Here is a 19210-nt window from a genome sequence, read left to right on the forward strand (position 1 = left end):
TTGGGCATATACCCAAGGAATGCTCAATCATACCACAAGGACACATGCTCAACTATGTTTATAGCAGCATTATTCATAATAACCAGAACCTGGAAACAACCTAGATGCCCCTCAACTGAAGAATGGATAAAGAAAATGTGGCACATATACACAATGGAGTACTACTCAGTGGTTAAAAAAAAAAAAAAAAAAAAAAAAAAAAAAAAAAAAAAAAACAATGATATTATGAAATTTTCAGGCAAGTGGATCAAACTAGAAAATCATCCTGAGTGAGGTAACCCAGACTCAGAAGGACAAACATGGTATGTATTCACTCATAAGTGGATACTATATGTAAAGCAAAGGATAACTAGACTGCAACCCACAGCTCCAGGGAGGCTAGCTAAGAAGGAGGACCCTAGGAAGGACAGCCCAGCAAAGGAGAAATAGATGAGATCCACAAGAGTAAACTGGGGTGGGGAGAGTAATGGAGGGCAAGGGATGGGGAATGAGAACATAGGGGAAGAGGAGGTTCAAGCTGGAACAGGGACAGAGTGGGAAAGCAAGGAAAGAGACACCATGATGAATTAAGACATCATGGGAATAGGGAGAAACAGGGTGCTAGGGAAGTTCCAAGGAATCCATAAGGATGACCCCAGATTAGTCTACTAGCAGTAGTGGAGAAGATGCCTGAACTGGCCTACTCTAGTAATCAGATTAGTGAATACCCTAACTGTCATCATAGAGCCTTCATCCAGTAACTGATGGAAGCAAATGTAGAGATTCACAGAGTTGAGCTCCAGGAATTCAATGGATGAGAGAAGAGGAATTTTATGAGCAAGGGACATGAGATCATGATGGTAAAATGTACAGAGATGTCCAGCCAAACTAGTGGAAATACATGAACTGTGAACTAATAGCTGTGGAGCCCCCATGGTATAGGACTAAGCCCACTGGATAGGCGAGACAGTTGTTTAGCTTAAACTGTTTAGGGGGCCCCGAGGCAGTGGTATCAGGATCCATTCCTGGTGCATGAGTAAGCTTTTTGGAGCCCAGTGCCTATGGTGAGACACCTTGCACAGCCTTGGTGCAGGGAGGGGGGGCTTGGATCTGCCTCAACTGTATGAACTAGGATCTGCTGACTCCCCATGGGAGTCCTTGCCTTGGAGAGGTGGAAATGGGGGGTGGGTTGAGGGGGAAGGCTGGGGGATGGGAGGAGGGAGGAGAGGGGCATCTGTGGTTGGTATGTAAAATGAATAGAAAATTTCTTAATAATAATAAAAAATGCCTCCATAAGGCTGAACTGAAGTACAAACTATGAGATCTGTTGCAAACAAGCAATCCATAGGTGGCTTCCCGCATCAGCCATAATGAGTTGCTCAGAGGGAACAATTCAGAGATGTTCTCATACATACTCAGTAGAGAGATCCTTGTGCCAAGTTGCTCAATGTTCTAAAAGTGTGGGCTCTTGGTTTCCTCAGCACCCCTCAAAGGATGCTAGCAGCAAGGAAAGCTTTGAAGCTGATCCCAGCAGAGATGGGAAAATCCCCCAAAAGCCATGGCAATGACATATATAAATATGAGAATTTTGGCAATCAGAAGGTATCAGACACAAAGTCCTCACTATCTGAACGAATACCTATGGTCAGGGTCTGATGCTTTCTGGCCTAATGGTACATATTGTGTTATGTGTTCAGTGTCAAATATCTCCCACAGACTGATGCATTCAAACATTTGGCACCAGGAGACCGTACTGTTCTGGGGGCTTATTAAACCTTCAGGATGTAGAGCTAAACAAAGTGAATCACTGGGTCTGGGGCATGCAGAGGTGGTTGTTTGTGGTCCAGATAAACCCTGATACCAACCTAAGCTATCTGCTTTCTGATCTACCAAAACATGAGGAGTCCCAGGCACAGTCTCCCCCAGAGATAGGTATACTTCACTGTACTTTCTCCACCAAGATGAACTATATCCTCCAAAAGTGTAAGCCGAAAAGCCATCCTCTCTTAAATGCTACTTTCAGGTATCTAGTCACAGCAATGAGGAAACTGTCTCCATTTTTGTCGACTCCTTCAAATACTCATGATTACACACACACACACACACACACACACACACACACACACACACACATGAATCAACCTGAGCATAACAGATAACTGTTTGTTCAAAAGTATGTCTAGAAATCTTAGATTTCAAAAAATGTCAGTCAAACTGAAATAAATGAGATTTCTCTTTTCACTAAAGGAATAGTGCAGTGAGGGGAAAACAGGAGACCTTTGAATTTGTTGGAGGTTTCCTTGTTTCCAGCGGACAATAAACCAGGGGCTGGGGGCCTGGATGAGCCTATGAGTAACACTGTGCAGACTGAGTAGGTTATGTCTAGGACTCCCTCTCTCTGTGTGTCTCTCTGCCTCTCTCTCTCTGTCTGTCTGTCTCTCTCTCCCTCTGTGTGTGTCTGCATACAACAGCAATTAATGACAAATAAGGCCATACATTTTAAAAAAAGAGCAAGGAGGAGTACACAGGAGGGCTTAGAGGGAGGAAAGGGAAGGAGAAAATGATGTAATTATGTTATAATCTCAAAATTAGGAGAAAAATGGCCATCAAAGACATCCCAGATCATTGGCTTTCAGGTCCTTTGTCTTGTGAACTTAAAGAATGGATGTCATACACCATAGACAGGTGAGTCTTAGAAAGTAGCTTAGGGCAGTTTTATAGATGAGAACTTAAGAGAAAGGAAGAAAGGCTCCTGTGATAGGTTGATTTCAAGAGCCCTATCTAGAGGTTAACCTGGCTATACTCAGTTGAGGTATGGGAAGTTATATTGTGGTCCCATTGTCCCTCCCACGAGCTAGCCATATGTCTCCCCATTCCCATGCCTTAGCTGTAGTCTTAGTCACATGCTCATGCATATCATTCATGCAGCCATGATTATTAAGTTCTTATGTAATGAAAGAAGAAATAAAACCAGAAACCAGATTGTTCCTAAAACTCTATATCTTCATGAACATTCCTAAGAGTGCAGCTTCCCTTGAAACACTACTTTAGGAAAATCCACTTCCTCAGACCTACCCCAAAGGAATTCTTGTCTGCTTAGTATCCAGAAATAACCCAAAGAATAACCTGGTTGAAGGTAAGATAGACTGTCAGAATTCAGGAATCTATTGAACCAAAACAAATTAAAACTGAGCAGCTAGAGAGACTGCTCATCAGCTCAAGAGTGCACACTGCCTTTGCAAAGGACCCTTTCACTTCCCAGCACACACATTAGATGGCTCACGATCCCCTGCCACAGTTCCAAAAGATCTGACACCTCTGTCCTCCATGTACACCTTCACTCGTGTAAATACCCACACATAGATGTACACATATGCACATAGTTAAAAAATAAAATAAATATTTACCCAAATAATAAAATATTTAAAAGAAAAATGAAAAATTGGAAGAATTATTAAGATTTATAAAATATATTATAAGATTTAATTTTATTTAACAATAGTCCTAACTTAGACAACTGCCAGGAGGACTTGAGAATCATCTGGGGGACTTGCATGGCAACCTACCTTCCATGTTGACTAGTAAGATTTCATCTCTCAACAGTTCCTCTTTGAAGACACAGCAATGATGTTTTGGAATTCAGTTGATTAAAATCAAGCATGGAAACATTACAGGAATAGACTTTATTTCATGAAATTAAAAAATTAATTAACAAAGTTGTTAACAAATATTGGCTCTTTTTAATTAATTTAAATTGTTTAGAAGCATTCATGCTTTCAGAGATAAGTAACACCCTCTCCACACTTATTTTCTTTTCTCTTTCCAGCATCTTACTCTTTGTGTCTTCCCATCTACATGGAGTAGATGTCTAAGGAGATCATCAGTCTAGAGAAAGTGGTGCAGAAGAGTCATTGTGAGTATCCGGAAGATTTACCAGAAGTTGTGTTGAGCTCTGTGACTAGAAAGGCAAATCCAAGGCCTGTTTCTCAAAGAACTTACACTCTATGCATAATGGCAGATATCTATATAATTTTGTAATCACTGTGCAATTGATTAGAATACACAGAACTGCATAATGTGCTAGAGAAATAAAAGCAAAGACATCAAGATATTAAACTGTAGTAGGTACAGGCATATGGAAGCATATTTGTTGTAGGGCATCTCTCTCCTCTCCACTTCTCAGGCTGCATCTTCATTTTTGATACATGATTAGCTGTTGAAGGAACCATTAGCTGATGCTGTTAAAAAAAACAAACAGAACATCACCATTAACAAAGGCAGAGTCTCACAGAAGCTGTCAGTCGACTAACTCTCCCTAGGGAAACTCAGGTTTGGGCTAAGGGTAACTGATGTCACAGAAGACTAATGTCACTGTGCCATTCCTCCAAAACAAGACAGTCAACAGCGGGAGAGAGCAGAGACTGCAACACACTTCAGGGCTGGGTAAGTGGGTCCCAACCACCCCACTGAGTACAGCTGATGGTTTTCCAAAAGACACAAGTGCTTTCAAGAGGAGCCAGGTTACCAGTTTCCTCAGGAGGCAAGTCTTCTAAGGAGTCATCTGCAGCCCGCAACATCTGCCTGAGTGCAGCAAGGATCAGGACATCTTTCATAGGTTCCAACGATCGCTCCGAAGCATAATTACTAACCATCAAGATATTAGCTATAGGAATATTTAGCATGTTCTGTACATTCTTTACCTGTGGAAAATATATTTAAAATTCATTTTATGTAAAAATATATTTGTGAAACATATATATGTATATATATATGAAGTATTTCATACTAGAAATTTGACTGAATATTAAATACAGTTAAGGAGAAAAGCTGAAAAGGTAATGGCTTGGCAAATCCTCTTCAGAATACAATTGTATGTATGTAAATTGTGGATAATTATTAAAATGAAATACAAACTGCAACAAACTGAAAAATCAATCCAGTTATATGTACTAATGAGGACCGAACTCAAGGCCTCCCCTACTTTTGGCAAGTAAGCTCTCCTTGAGCTATATCTACAGCCTCTTTTTGCTTTTCATTTTGAGACATGGTCTTGAACTCACTCTGTAGCCCAAATAGGCCTTGAACTTGCCATCTTATGTCAGCTTCCTGAGTGTCTGACATTACAGGCCTACAGAAACAAACTCACCTTGACCTAATTCTCAATTCAGCTATGAACACACACATACACACATACATACACTCACACACACACATGCACACACACATACAGACACACACGTGCACACACACACACACACACACACACACAGTGGTGATGAGGGAGAGAGAGAGAGAGAAAAAGAGTGGACACATGGCTGTGATTCTGTCTCTATATCACCTGATTATAAACATCACTCTTTACCTGGCTTTGAGAAGTCATATTTTCTGTCATGTTTAAAAAACTGTCATCGAGAACTTCATCACAGTTATTCACATTAGTAAGCAAGGCCACTTGTCCAACACCTGTATCAAATAGACATCAGCGTTATAGGAATATATCAAGATAGGTTTTCTTCTTTTTTTATGCTTTTTTAAATTTTTTTTATTTATTTCAAAGTTATTGTTTTTTTTTTTTCCATTTTACATACCAACCACAGTTCTCCCACTCTCCCCTCCTCCTGCTCTGTAGCTGGAAAATTTCTTGTGTCCCAGCTGACGGGTGGTTGGGACAAATCTCTCCTACTCATGTCCCCCAAGCAAACACACAGAAGCTTGTATTAATTAATACTGCTCAGCCATTAGCTCAGGCTTACTACTGACTAGCTCTTACACTAAACTCAGCCCCTTTCTGTTCATCTATATGTCGCCACGTGTTCCATGGCTTTACCTGTGTGCCATTACATGCTGCTCCCTGTACAGCCAGGCTGGCATCTCCTGACTCAGCTTTTTTCTTCCCAGAATTCTCCTTGTCTGATTATCCTGCCTATACTTCCTGCCTGGCTACTGGCCAATCAGTATTTTATTTATCAACCAATCAGAGCAACACATTCACAGCATACAGAACATCCCACAGCACTGCTCCCCTCCCATCTCCCCCACCCCACCACACTCTCCACCCACTCCTCAGAAAGGGTAAGGCCTCCTATGGGTAGTCAACAAAGTCTGGCACATCAAGTTGAGGCAGGACCAAGCCCCTCCCCCACTGCATCAAGACTGAGCAAGGTGTCCCTCCATAGGGAACGGGCTCCAGAAAGTCAATTCATGCACTAAGCATAAATTTTGGTCCCACTGCAAGGGGCCCCACCAACTGCCCAAGCCACACAACTGTTGCCCACATTTGGAGGGCCTATGCCCTCTGACATTTGGTCTCATGCAGGTTCCCCAGCTGTCAGTCCAGAGTCTATGAGCTCGCACAAGCTCTGGTCAGTTGTCTCTGTGGGTTTCCCGATCAAGATAGTTTTTAAATGTGCTTATAAACAATACTCTCTGTAAGATGATTTGGAGAGTTGGATATAAAATATCCCCACTTAATCTGAGCCTGATCTTCCAAATGTCATTTCCTCACAAAAGGAGAGCTTACTTGGAGAGATACCTAAACTCACAGTAAGCTTGGAAACTTAGTATTCTTTTAAAGTGTGGAACATGGCTACTGCACCATTGAACTGAAGAGAAAAACACCTCAAGAGAGACAAACACAGGAAGGGTGTTCCCAGAAAGCTACACTGACCTCAAAGTTCAACTGAGATCTTGCTACCTTCTCCCTTAAGCATGCAGACCTGCGGTCTTCAAAATTAACTCTATGCCCTCTTTCTCCTCCCTCTCTCCTTGGAGATTATAACTTGGTTACAACATTTCTCCCTTCCCTTTCCTCCCTGGAAACACTTCCATGTACTCCTCCCTGCTCTCCTTCAAATTCATAGCTTCATTTTTGTTTTTTATTGTTATTGCATTTATGCAATAACACACACACATATATATGCATATATATGCATATACATATATATTTCAAAATGTCACCTGTTCAGTTCTTATAATGCTACTTGTATGTTTATTTTCAGTTCTGACACTTTGGAAATGAACAATCAATTGGTGTATTCTACCCTGATGAGGGCTCCTCTAAAAGTCAGTTTCAGCCAGTGGTGGTGGCGGCGGCGGCGGCGGCGGCGGCGGCGGCGGCGGCGCACGCCTTTAATCCAAGCACTCGGGAGGCATAGGCAGGCGGATCTCTGTGTGTTCGAGGCCAGCCTGGGCTACCAAGTGAGTTCCAGGAAAGGAGCAAAGCTACACAGAGAAACCCTGTCTCGAAAAAACCAAAAAAAAAAAAAAAAAAAAAAAAAAAAGTCAGTTTCATTAAACATCACTTCATGGTGCTATAATGTCATATGTCCTTAAAAACTACCTTCAAATCTTAGCACTTCTCTAACTCAATCATATCCTAAATGCACCACTGTTTTAGAGATGTTTCCATACACAGTTACATTAAGTGTATATAATGTCCATTAGATATACAGGAAAAATAAATAGGGTGTCTATGGTAAAAGACCTAGTAGTCATGCCATAAGAGTCCCTGAAGGAAAGAGAGATGACAGGACCAAAATTAATGATAATAAAAAACAAAACAAATAATATAGAAACTGACATGGAAAATTAGTGGCAAACCATATGTCTGACAGTGACTCAGATTTTAGATTTAGAGATGTGGTTATTTGAATAAAAATGGCCCCCATAGGCTCATATATTTGAATGCTTAATCACTAGGGAGTGGCACTGTTTGGAAGGATTAGGATGTGTGGCCTTGTTAAAGGAAGTATGTCTCTGGGAGTGAGCTTTGTGGTTTCAAGAGTCCAAGACAGGCCCAGAGTCTCTCTCTCCCAATTGAGATGTAGAGACGTCTCAGGCACTTCTCCAGCACCATGTCTACCTGCATGCTGCTATGCTTTCCACCATGATGACAGTGGACTAAACCTCTGAAACTGTAAGCAAGCCCGAGTTAAATGATTTCCCTTATGAGAGTTGCCATGGTCATGATGTTTCCTCACGGCAATAGAACACTGACTAAAATAAGGGATATCTTAAAATTCAACATAAAAGAAAACATACAAATAAATCAATCAGAAAATGGGTAAAAGATATGAAAGAAAGCATTTTACTAGAGATATATGGATGACCAGCGATTATGTTACAAGATATTTAAATCTATGGATTATTAGGTAAAGCAAGTTAATGTCATAATGACATATTTCTACATATCTATTGCAGAAGTTAATTTTTTTTTTTTTTTTGGTTTTTCGAGACAGGGTTTCTTTGTGTAGCTTTGTGCCTTTCCTGGAACTCACTTGGTAGCCCAGGCTGGCCTCGAACTCACAGAGATCCGCCTGGCTCTGCCTCCCCGAGTGCTGGGATTAAAGGCGTGCGCCACCAACGCCCGGCTGCAGAAGTTAATTTTTAATAGTGGCAACAATAATACCAAATATTAGAAAAATGCAGAAAACTGGGATTGGTCATATAGTGTTAGTTGGAATGTAGCATGATATCAGTGCTCTGAATAGCAGTTTTGTGATTTTTTAAAATTAACATACATTTTCTATATGTTATAGCAGTCTTATCCCTGGGGAACTATGCCCCCACAAAACGAAAACACTAATGTTCAGAAGCATTATATCTATAGTAATCTAAAAATGGACAACAGTTAAATATATCCTGGTATAACTATATGAGGGAATATTGCTCAACAGCCATAGAGTAAATGCTCACTACATAAAATGTCTGACATGGACTTGAAAGGGTGTTAGGCCAAGTTAAGACAGTCATTCTCAGAAGATGGCATAATGAATGATTCTATTTACATAATATTCTCAAGTGAAGACTATAACTAGAGAGAAGTACTCACAAGAAGGGTCAGTGTGTTATTTTCATAGTGATGAGATAATTCTGTATCTTGGGTTGTAGACATAATTTCATCAATTGCTACATATGATAAAATAGTATAACAGCATCAGCACCTTGGTTTTGATCTTACTAGCTAGTTCCTGTGAGAAAGTTAGTACCTTTAAAAAACCCCAAGAGAATTGTACAACAGAAGACGATAGCCTAGTGCTCAGTTCTGGGGGCGAACACATAAGATGGCTCTCAGCCAAGTCTTTCAGTGATGCCTTCTGCACTTGCCACTAACGTGGAGCTGAAGACACTTCCCAAAGGGAACAAGACATGAGACTCCTCACCACTCCCTTTGTAGCTTCCTATGAATTGTGTTTATTTCAAAGTTTTCAGTGTTTATACAATGAGACTCACCACAGGCTCCTGCATCTTTGTGGACTTCTTTGAGCTTTGCCACCATCTTAGCTGACAGGGTGTTAACAGAGTTGATGTTTAAGACATAAGCCACACAGTGAATCCTGTCCTTCAGTGGTGGCAAGGTGACAGAAGTGGGGTGCTTTGGCTTAATCGGCTTACACGGGTTGAACTGGATAGAAACACAAGTTGATATCCACTTTTCAGAGACTGTCAGTTTCTACAGCGGAAACCACAACTCTTTCCCCAGTGTCGGCTCCTGGTTTCTTATTTATAGCTCCCTTCCTGCCTGCTTCTCATTGCCAAGATCTCACTATAGTTTTCTTAAAGACAAATGGCTTTATTGTTCTGATAAAAATGATGATTAACCACTGTAATTATTGAAAGAAAAATGCAAAGAATAAAGTCTGACTTAAATCTCCAATCTCCAGAAGCAAATAGCATCAAGCTGTGCTATGGATCATTTAAGATTCCTCTTTCAGAATTTTGCACGCTTAAAGGACTGAGGCAGATGGAGAAATGAGAATGAAATGACATTCAAACTTAAAGACTATGATTTCTTCTTAATTTTTCAAGGCAAAGTAAGATGAAGTGAAACTAGAGAAATATCAGCTTCCAAGTTAGCGTCTTCTTACCACAAACAAGACAATGATCTTTCTGTTCCTGAGAAAATAGATTGCAAAACATAGCAAACATTATAAGTGTGTACTCTGTGTGTGTGTTGTGTGTGTGTGTGTGTGTGTGTGTGTGTGTGTGTGTGTGTGTGTGTTCAATGTTGAACTGTTGAACTGAACTGGCTGGGTCTCTGACATGAAAACTGAGGGTCTTGCGATCTAACTTTTCTCTCCTTCTGCTCTCTTCATTCCTGAAATTTTGTAATTCCTTTCCTGAACTAGACTGTCTCCTGAAAATAAATCCTGCACTCTTAATTAACAGTGGATTTTTTAAGTTATTCTCTTTGTGTCTAGAACAAATTATATTGTAATAAGTAATTTCAAATGAAAGTGCATACATAGTCAATCTTTTCAATCAAGTTTGACTGAGAGGAAAAAAGATAAATGTTTAGAAGTTGAAGCCAATTCCATCACATTCCATACCTAAAAGAAAGATGCTAAATGATTAACTCTGTGAGCACTAGGAGTAGATCATTCACCTAATATTCTCAGATGTGCTGGGACACAGGCAGTATTAATTCTCACATTTCATATATTTAAAATCAAAGGCTTAAAAAAAAAATTATGTAACTTCCTTCATCGGTACACATCAATATGTATTAGCACTGCCTCGCTCTTGTGGAATACATCAACAGACAACAGACAATTATTCTAATATCTTCTATGTATAATTAGACTAAACATGCACAAAATTAAACTACCACTGGTTTAACTATTTAAATGGCTTCTTTATTCACAGTTTACAGTATTGAAAGAAACATGTAGGGCTGGAGAGATAGCTCAGCCATTAAAGGCTAGGCTCACAAACAAAAATATAAAAGAGTCATGTAAACAGTACAGTCTTATGAATGTCTCCTGGAATTCAGATAAGTCAAGTCCTGCCATTTAGTTTTATTTCTCAATGGCACAGACTATAAGAACCATCTCTTTACCTTCCTCTCATAAATATCTATTTATTTAAAGTATAGTAGTAAATGTTGGAATCACATAATGGCAGTTCAAATAGTCTTGTAGGGTAAAGATGCAATGAAACACTTTTAAGTGTCTTGAGGTGGTAAGAAATCTTACCTGATACCTGTCTGGTACACAGCCTTTTAAGATATGAGATATGTCATCTATGCACAGTCCTGCTTCTTCTCTCTCATCCAGTCCCATTGAATCACACAACATAAATGGGAGCGTTTTCCCACCTTCGCCATCTTTAACAGAATATATTCTGTACTGGAAAAAAAATTATTGAGTTAAAGTGTATTTGTTAGTATTCAAGACAAAATGAAAAAGAGAAATTAGCTAATGTTTTAATATAATGGCCTGAAACTGGCGTGATCCCCACTAGCTCGGTCCCCCAAGAGTTGGGGTTACAGGCAAGTACCACCACATCAAGCCTGAAAAAAATAACTTTCTTCAGTATTCAAAGCTGCTGTGTAGTCATAGTTCTCCCATGGGTGGTACAGGAAATGGCCTAGCACTGTGCTCTACTAGGAAGTACAGAGCCTGTCTGTGATATCACAACAGCTTGAGTGCTGAAGCTTTTCAGTTAATGCTCAAAAAATTCAATTGTTGTAGCATCTTAACTGGACTTCTCAGACGAGACTGACATGTTGAAATAAATCCACATAAAATACAAAATACAATTCATGAAAGTTTTAGAAACATTTAAGCTATGGAATACAGAACCAATGATAAACTGATGTTATAGTCTTATTATATATTTGAAATAAGCACCAAAAGGTATTTTTTATATAACTAATTCTTGGATCTGTAAAAAGCAAAATGCTTCTCTAGATAACATTATTGAATAGAGATAATTCTAATGCAATGTTTTTCTATTTTACTTAATTATTTAGTATTTAATTGTAGATTAAGAAGAAGGTTATGTCTGAGAGAAAATTAGAAAGACGTGAACAAATACATTCTTTGTAACCTGTAAATTGTAATCTTCTGCAAATTCTCAGGTAACTTACCTGTTTGGTAATGCTGGTTTCGTCAGACCCCACAATGGCCTGGCGAGTTAGGTGGCCTTGGAAAGCAGACTTCACTGAATTGAAAAAGCTGGACTTTCCAGAACCTACTGGACCCACCAAGAGAATACGAACTTCTGAAACCAAGTCTTTTTTGGGCCTGTAGGCTCTGAGAGCAGATAGTAACCTTTCTCGGTACCTATTTAGAATGCAGAAATTAAATACAACAGCAGATCTTCCACAAAGCACTGTAGTTAACCTAGAGCATCTGGTTCTTCCATTCATAGGGATGAGTTTAGCTACACACTTATTTCAATAGTAGCTTTATAATATATTATGTATAGCACCCTAAACATAAACATCCTGGGTTAAATATTTTGCACCTAAATAAACTGCATTTATATATTGGAGTAATTTTTTTCTTTTTTTTTTGAGACAGGGTTTCACTGTGTAGCCCTGCTGTTCTGGGACTCACTCTGTAGACTATGTTGGCCTTGAACTCACAGAGATCCACCTGCCTCTGACTCCTAAGTGCTGGGATTAAAGGCATGTACCACCACCACCTGTGTGAAATCTTTTTTTTTTTTTTTTTTGGTTTTTTTTTTTGGTTTTTTTCGAGACAGGGTTTCTCTGTGTAGCTTTGCGCCTTTCCTGGGACTCACTTGGTAGCCCAGGCTGGCCTCGAACTCACAGAGATCCACCTAGCTCTGCCTCCCGAGTGCTGGGATTAAAGGCGTGCGCCACCACCGCCCGGCCTGTGTGAAATCTTAACCTGTACCAAGTCATTGTTAACCTGAAAACACAAATCTTTGAGTTTATCAACACTGAAAGTAAGTGATTATATGCAATAAATATATTAAGGGGAAATAAAAATATATTCATATCTATAAATTAAAAAAGGAGGTTTTGTTTTTATATTAACTGGAATCTGTCAATAACAACCTTTTATCATTCCAAGTAATATGATTTTTTTGTTTTTTTACTTTACTAGTTTGTTGTTAGCACTGTTATCACAATTAATCTAGATATAATGAATAAAAAGTAGGTCAAAGACCAAACTTACTGTCGGACGGTCAACATCTTCTTTATGAAGCCTGGATCATTCTTAACTCCTACAGAAAACAAGCACAGCATAGTAAGCTCCCTGACTTCTTTGGTTCTCTGTGGTCAAGTCTCTTTCCTAAACAGGGCTGGTCTGTTTGTATAACCCTGGCCTTCTTGACTAAGAGTTCAAGTTGGCAACACCCTGAGAGGAAGAGGAGAAAACCATGAATCTCTTTGCAATCATAAAGTCAAAATTTCTCTCTGCTGTCACCTTCCTTTCCTCTCTCCCACTCCTCCTCTCCTCTCCTCTCTCCTATCCTGACCTTTCTCTGTCTTTTTGTTTTAATGGAATAAGAGTGAGTTTACTCTGGAGTCACTTTATTGACCATGACCTGGAAACACAGATGTATGTTACCCAAATTCCATGCTCCAATGTTGAAGCAGTTTTACCCCATTTTTATAGTTTTACAGAACAAAGAAAGTCATAAATCAAGACAAGATTAAAACGTGTTGGTAGGTACATCAGAGAGGCAGATACAACAAGGCCATCTCTATCTTTGTACATATCCATCTTAAATTCTTTGCTCACAGCAGTCTTTAGTCCTTAGTCCTGCCTAATAAACTAATATTTATTCATCCTTTTCCTTGTCCTTGCACACCAATGATAATGCATGAACTGCAAAGACGAGTACCAAATGCAGAAACAGAGTCCCTTTTATACATACCATCAACTCGGAAAATTTCGCACTCCAAATATCCAGAGACAGGTTTAACATTGAGTTTGAGTTCTTTTATCAGTGCATCATTAAGATGAAGTTTGTATTCTCTTGGATCCACAGAGAGTGACAAACCATCAAGTGAGGAAAACTTCAGAAGTGTACCATTAACTTCTACTTGTGTGTTCAAAAGTAAAGTCGACATTCCAGTGCTGTTATTCTCTTTAAATGAAAACCAAACACAAGTACTTGGCTTATCAGAATGTAAAATGGGAAACTCTTCCAGCATAAAAACACCTACAACAGCTTGCTTCAAGTGAATTACTGTCATCGTGGATCTCTGATGACCGCATATCTTACTCATATCAAGAGTGCGCAGTTGATGAACTCTAGACTTATAAAGAAGAGTCAAAGATGTATTCCCAAGCAGTTTCCCCAGAATCTGTTCCTGTATCCACGTCAATCTGGTTGTCACGTCCATGTTCCTACAACTGATAGAAAAACAAATACAGGTTGAGAGACTAGCAAAATAAAGCAGTTTAAGTTACAAGTTTCTGTTCAGTTCCAATGAGTTCTATTGTCCTCTGACCCAATTAAAATACAATATTTTGAAGCAAAAAATATACAATGTAGAGATATAGAAACAGCATTTATATATGAAAAACAGATGCTTTAGAAATGATAAATAGTGTTAAAATTTAACACTGGGCTGGGAATAATGGCACTCTCCTTTAATTCCAGCACACAGGAGACAAAGGTAAGTACATCTCTGTGAGAATAAAGCTAGCCTGGTCTACATACATAGTGAGTTCCAGTCCAACCAGTATTACACAGGAGACTTTGTCTATAAATAAATAAATAAATAAATAAATAAATAAATAAATAAATAAATAAATAAATTTAACATTGGTTGACAGAGTAAATTCCAGACTAGAGAAAAATATAAACCAAAAATTAGTAATTAATAAATACTTTATTTTAGTCAAATTGCAAATAATTTATCTAGGCTTTGTAGATCACATAGTCTCTACCTTGATTACTTGCCTATCATTGCAATCACAACAGATATAGACAACATGTATTATGTTTTAAGTGTGATTCACCCCAAGATTCATGTATTGGGAGCTTTGCCCTCAATGTGGTATTGACTGATAGAACAATAAAGAGACAAGACTTAGTGAGAAATAGATAGTTGAATTTAGAACCATGCCATTGTAGGAAACTAAGGGATTGTTCACAGACCCTAGTCATTTTTCATGAGAGAGTTGTCATAAAAGCCTAAGATTGTCTATGATTCTGATATCTTCTGCATATGTATTATACTACCATGATACAATCCTCCTTGATGTGGTACAACAAAGAAGACACGGACCATAGCTGGACAACACAGCTTTAGATATCTAGAACTATGAAGTAAATGAACCTGTTTCCTTTATAAAGTTAGCTTGTGTGAGATATTTTATTATAGTAATAAGAACATACTAATTCTATATTTAAACAAATGAATATTAATTACTGCATGTCAATAAAACATTATGTGCCACACATGGACTATAATGTGTCAGTCCATGAATTAGAGGACAGAGATGAAAAATATATTCAAAAAAATAGTTCACAAGGAAATAAGAGAAATAGGAAAAGTATCAATGGATATGTAAATCCTACAGTGACAGCTAATGCCACAGCCATTACACCAGTTACTAGCATGAAAAAAAATGGTATAAACTGTTTTTAATGTATTAAAAATCATTAGACAATCAGTCTAATTAATAGGAAGTCTGGTAAATAATTATATTACTGGCTAAGATTTAGAAGAATTGGCACACAAGAGCAAACTTGACATTGAGAATTACACTTCCCTGAGTTGAACATGTTAACTTCAGAGAGGTAGCTTAGAAGATGAGAGATGGTTCAGTGAGAAAAGTGTTTGTCGTGTAAGTACAAGGGCCAGAGTCCAAATTCTCAAAACTAGTGTACATCCAGGCACAATTGTGCTCATCTATAATATCGGCATTCCTATGGCTAAAAGGGACCCAAAACTAGGAAAATCCCCTGAAGGATGTGAGTGAGGTAGCAGCACACAGCCAGGTAGCCTGCTTTATGCAGCAGTGCACAGGAGACCTTTCTTCAAACAAAATGGAAGGCAAGCATAGACACAACAGGATGTCCTCTGAACTCCACAAATGCTGTGGTACACGTGCACCTATGTACACACACACACACACACACACACACACACACACACACACACACACACACCAGCCACCTGAAATGCTGAAAAATTAAGTAAAGCTTCAACTAGACTAACAGAACTAAAACAGAATTTTTATTTTGGAGTATGACAAAAAGAATACTTTGCAAGCTTTGTCCACGGGTGATGGGTTGGAATTCTGAAGAGATCTAGAGAAGGAATTAACAGACTGGAGGTATATAGAATTTGTTTTATCTTCCACTAGTTTCAGTCCTGTTGCATTCAGATAAGCAAGATTTCTGGTGTGGGTCATTGCATGGCAGCTTAATTACTGGATATCTGAAATAAGGCACTAAAGATACAAACTATAAAGGAAAGATGAAATTGACTTTGAAAACAAATGATTGTCTTATAACGACACACAATAGAACAACTAGTTGGTGAAGTATAATAAATATTCTATAAAGCTATCCTGCAGAAGAATAGGGGAACAATGAACCACTCAGAAGAAAAATAGCCCAAGAATGTGAAGAGCAAAATGAAAGATGTGCTGACCCAAAAGAGTAAGAAGCACAGGAAAAGGAGACAAACATTTTGTAACATGACTCTGTGCTGAATACATTTCACATCAGGATAAATATCCAGCAGTGCCAACAGCTGGCCCATATATAGAAATTAAAAAAAAAATGTTGGTGTTGGAGGCTGGAAAGATAGCTCAATGATTAAAAGAACATGCTACTTTTCTAGAGGACCAGGGTTCACTTTTTTAGAGACCCAGCTCTCTCACAACCACCTAAAACTCCCATTTCAAGGGGCCTGAGGCTATCTTCTGTCTTATACAGGCACTGCATGTATGGGTACACATATGAACACTCAGGCATACACACATACCCATAAGACAAATAAATAATAAACAAAATTGTTGACATTGTCCAGATGGTGATATAAGTTCAGCCGAAAATCTATTCAGGCCTGCACTGTTTATGAAGACGCGCAGATCAGGTATACACATTTTGGCACATCTGTACAGTGAAGTCAACAGCAGTTTATGTCAATGGATTAGCTCCATTATTATAAACATGGATAAAGGTCAAATAATTTTCTTTTAATTTAAAAAGCAAACTAAGCATGAGAAATTAAGTCTGGTGCCACCTATATAAAATGTTAGCACAAAGCAGTACTAAAGATTACATTCATATATTATACACACAGTAGATGCACAGAAATAAGTATGGCAATGATCTATGTAGATGTCTGGATTATGTTTCCCTCTATGAATGAAGTAAAGAAGAGAACAGAGGAAAGAGTCATGGATTGCTTCTACTTTTCATGTAATACTTTTCTTCCAAAGCAAATCTGATTAAATGAAGCAAATCATAGTTGAAATGTGATTGAAATATTTGGAGACTGTTCTAGAGTTCACTCTTCCCTGAACTTAGCAATGTGTGAAATTTTCATTAAAGTAAGCACAGAAATGAATGAGGATAGTATGATCACCCTGACAGCTTCACCCTGTAGATCAAAGAGAACCAAGGTGGAGAGCCGGGTGGCTAGGAGGTGCTTACCCGCTGCTGAGACCTGGAGCAGACTGCAACAGAGGACAAATTAAGTAGAGATTTCTTTTTCTGAGTATGGCGCAGTCAGAAGACAGGAAGTTCTTTGGCTAATTTAGGTTCCAGAGTCACAGGATCCAAAACTGAAATTCAAAGCAGGAAATGCTTGGTTGGCTGCATGCCAATTGCCCTTAGCTTTCATTTTCCTCACAAGGAAGAAAAAAGATGTGAAAGAGAAAGACAAACAGAAAAAAAAAAAATTTCCTTGAGCCTGACTCCATGCAGACGTGCATGAAGCAGCGATGACCCACGAAAACTCACAGTAAACAAATCCTTTCTGTAAGATTTCCTGTGTCCTTGGCCCTATGGTGCTAATGCTTTGACTGTTCTTCCTGGAACAGCCCCATACCTGTTGTAGCTCTGCTGGGCGGCACAGCTGGTGCTATTCAAACCTAGACTCCCTTCATTGGAACAAGTACATGATGGTTCTGCTTTTCCGGACTCTATGCAGCTCCGCAGAGCTCATTTTCCTGTTTACACTCATTCACACGCCAGCTCTAGACCTGGGAAAGAGAAACTGAACTGGACAAAAGCAACGGTGTTAAGAAGGATGCAGTGTGCTTAGGTAGACGGTCAAACATGCACAGTTACACACATGACTGCTGCTAAGTGCTACAAAAGGAAGAGGAATGAGACAGTGGCCTCACCCAATTGGGCTGTTTGTGAAAGGTCTCCCTGCAAATCAGATTTTAAGCTGAAGCATGAGATGAAGGAGAAACAGAATGAAGTGAAGTGAGACAGAATGTCATTATCTGAGCCTCCCAAGCAAGTGTTTCTGTCCATTTGGAATAGAATGTGATAAGAGGGGCTGTACCTATATAGAACAGTAGCTTTCCTTACACCAAGTGGCCCGGTTTCATAAAACAGCAATGCTAATGCAAATTGATTCCTGTTGATGCAAGTTAAAGCCTTGTCCAGCCCCGAGGGTTTGTGCCCATTTTTATTTCAACTTCTTCTGTTGTGTTTGCTTGATAACACTGGGAGGTCTGCTCTTCTCTGAAGGGAATGGAGGAGGACAGGATCTGGGAAAGGGGAGGTGTGGGGAGAACTGGGAGGAGTGGAAAGAGGGGAAACTATGGTCAGTATGAGAGGAGAATAATTTGTTTAAGTCACTGTCTGTCCAGAACAAACCAGGAGATGCAGACCGATTGTCTTAGAGTTACTAGGGTCTCTATTGCTGTGATGAAATACCATGACCAAAAGCAACATGGCAAGGAAAAGGTTTATTTATCTTACACTTCCACATAATAGTCCATCACTGAAGGAAGTGAGGACAGGAACTCAAACAGGGTAGAAATCTGGAGGCAGGAGCTGATGGAGGGGTTCTGCTGACTGGCTTGTTCCTCACGACTTTTTCAGCCTGCTTTCTTATGGAACCCAGGACCACCAGCCCAGGGATGCCACCACTAATAATGGTCTGGGCCTTCCCCATCAATCACTAATTAAGAAAACACATTTTCTCAATTGAGGTTCCCTCCGTTCAAACATCTCTAGTTTGTGTCAAGTTGACATAAAACTAGCCAAGACACTGATGTTTACTGACTTATGCAAATAAGAGATTAATCAGTTGTGAACATGAACATATAAAAACAGTATCAGAGAAAGCAGGTCTGTGAGCTTAACAGACCGTCCATGATGGAACTGCTCCATCTGCGTTGTATGAAAGAAGAGCTTTCCAACAACACTGGAATTTGGAGGTACCTGACTGGCAAGCAACAGACCCCTGAACTTAGTATGACCTCTATACCTGACTGGGCCCACAGGGAACTACAGTTCACCTGGCCCAAGTGCACCTTGAGCC

The 19210-nt window shown here is 39.3% G+C and overlaps 1 protein-coding gene across 3 annotated transcripts; it reads right to left on the reverse strand.

Annotated features, from left to right (window-relative positions):
- Positions 1–3639: 3639 nt before the first annotated feature.
- On the reverse strand, positions 3640–17858 carry Ifi44l (interferon induced protein 44 like). Of its 3 annotated transcripts, XM_037207218.1 has the most exons (11): positions 17759–17858; positions 17362–17492; positions 13966–14096; positions 13615–13827; positions 12909–12957; positions 11849–12044; positions 10953–11105; positions 9211–9382; positions 5342–5442; positions 4505–4679; positions 3640–4217 (listed from the first exon to the last, which is right to left on the reverse strand). In XM_037207218.1, exons 3-11 carry the CDS (start codon positions 14084–14086, stop codon positions 4189–4191), a joined length of 1209 nt encoding a protein of 402 aa, XP_037063113.1. In that variant the 5' UTR covers positions 14087–14096; positions 17362–17492; positions 17759–17858; the 3' UTR covers positions 3640–4188. The 3 variants fall into 3 exon arrangements, with proteins under 3 accessions (XP_037063113.1, XP_028734961.1, XP_037063112.1); XM_028879128.2 differs by having other exon boundaries at positions 13615–14096; XM_037207217.1 differs by lacking the exon at positions 17759–17858 and having other exon boundaries at positions 13615–14096; positions 17362–17636.
- Positions 17859–19210: the final 1352 nt, after the last annotated feature.

The sequence above is a fragment of the Peromyscus leucopus genome, chromosome 6, assembly GCF_004664715.2.
Source record: "Peromyscus leucopus breed LL Stock chromosome 6, UCI_PerLeu_2.1, whole genome shotgun sequence".
Taxonomy (NCBI): domain Eukaryota; kingdom Metazoa; phylum Chordata; class Mammalia; order Rodentia; family Cricetidae; genus Peromyscus; species Peromyscus leucopus.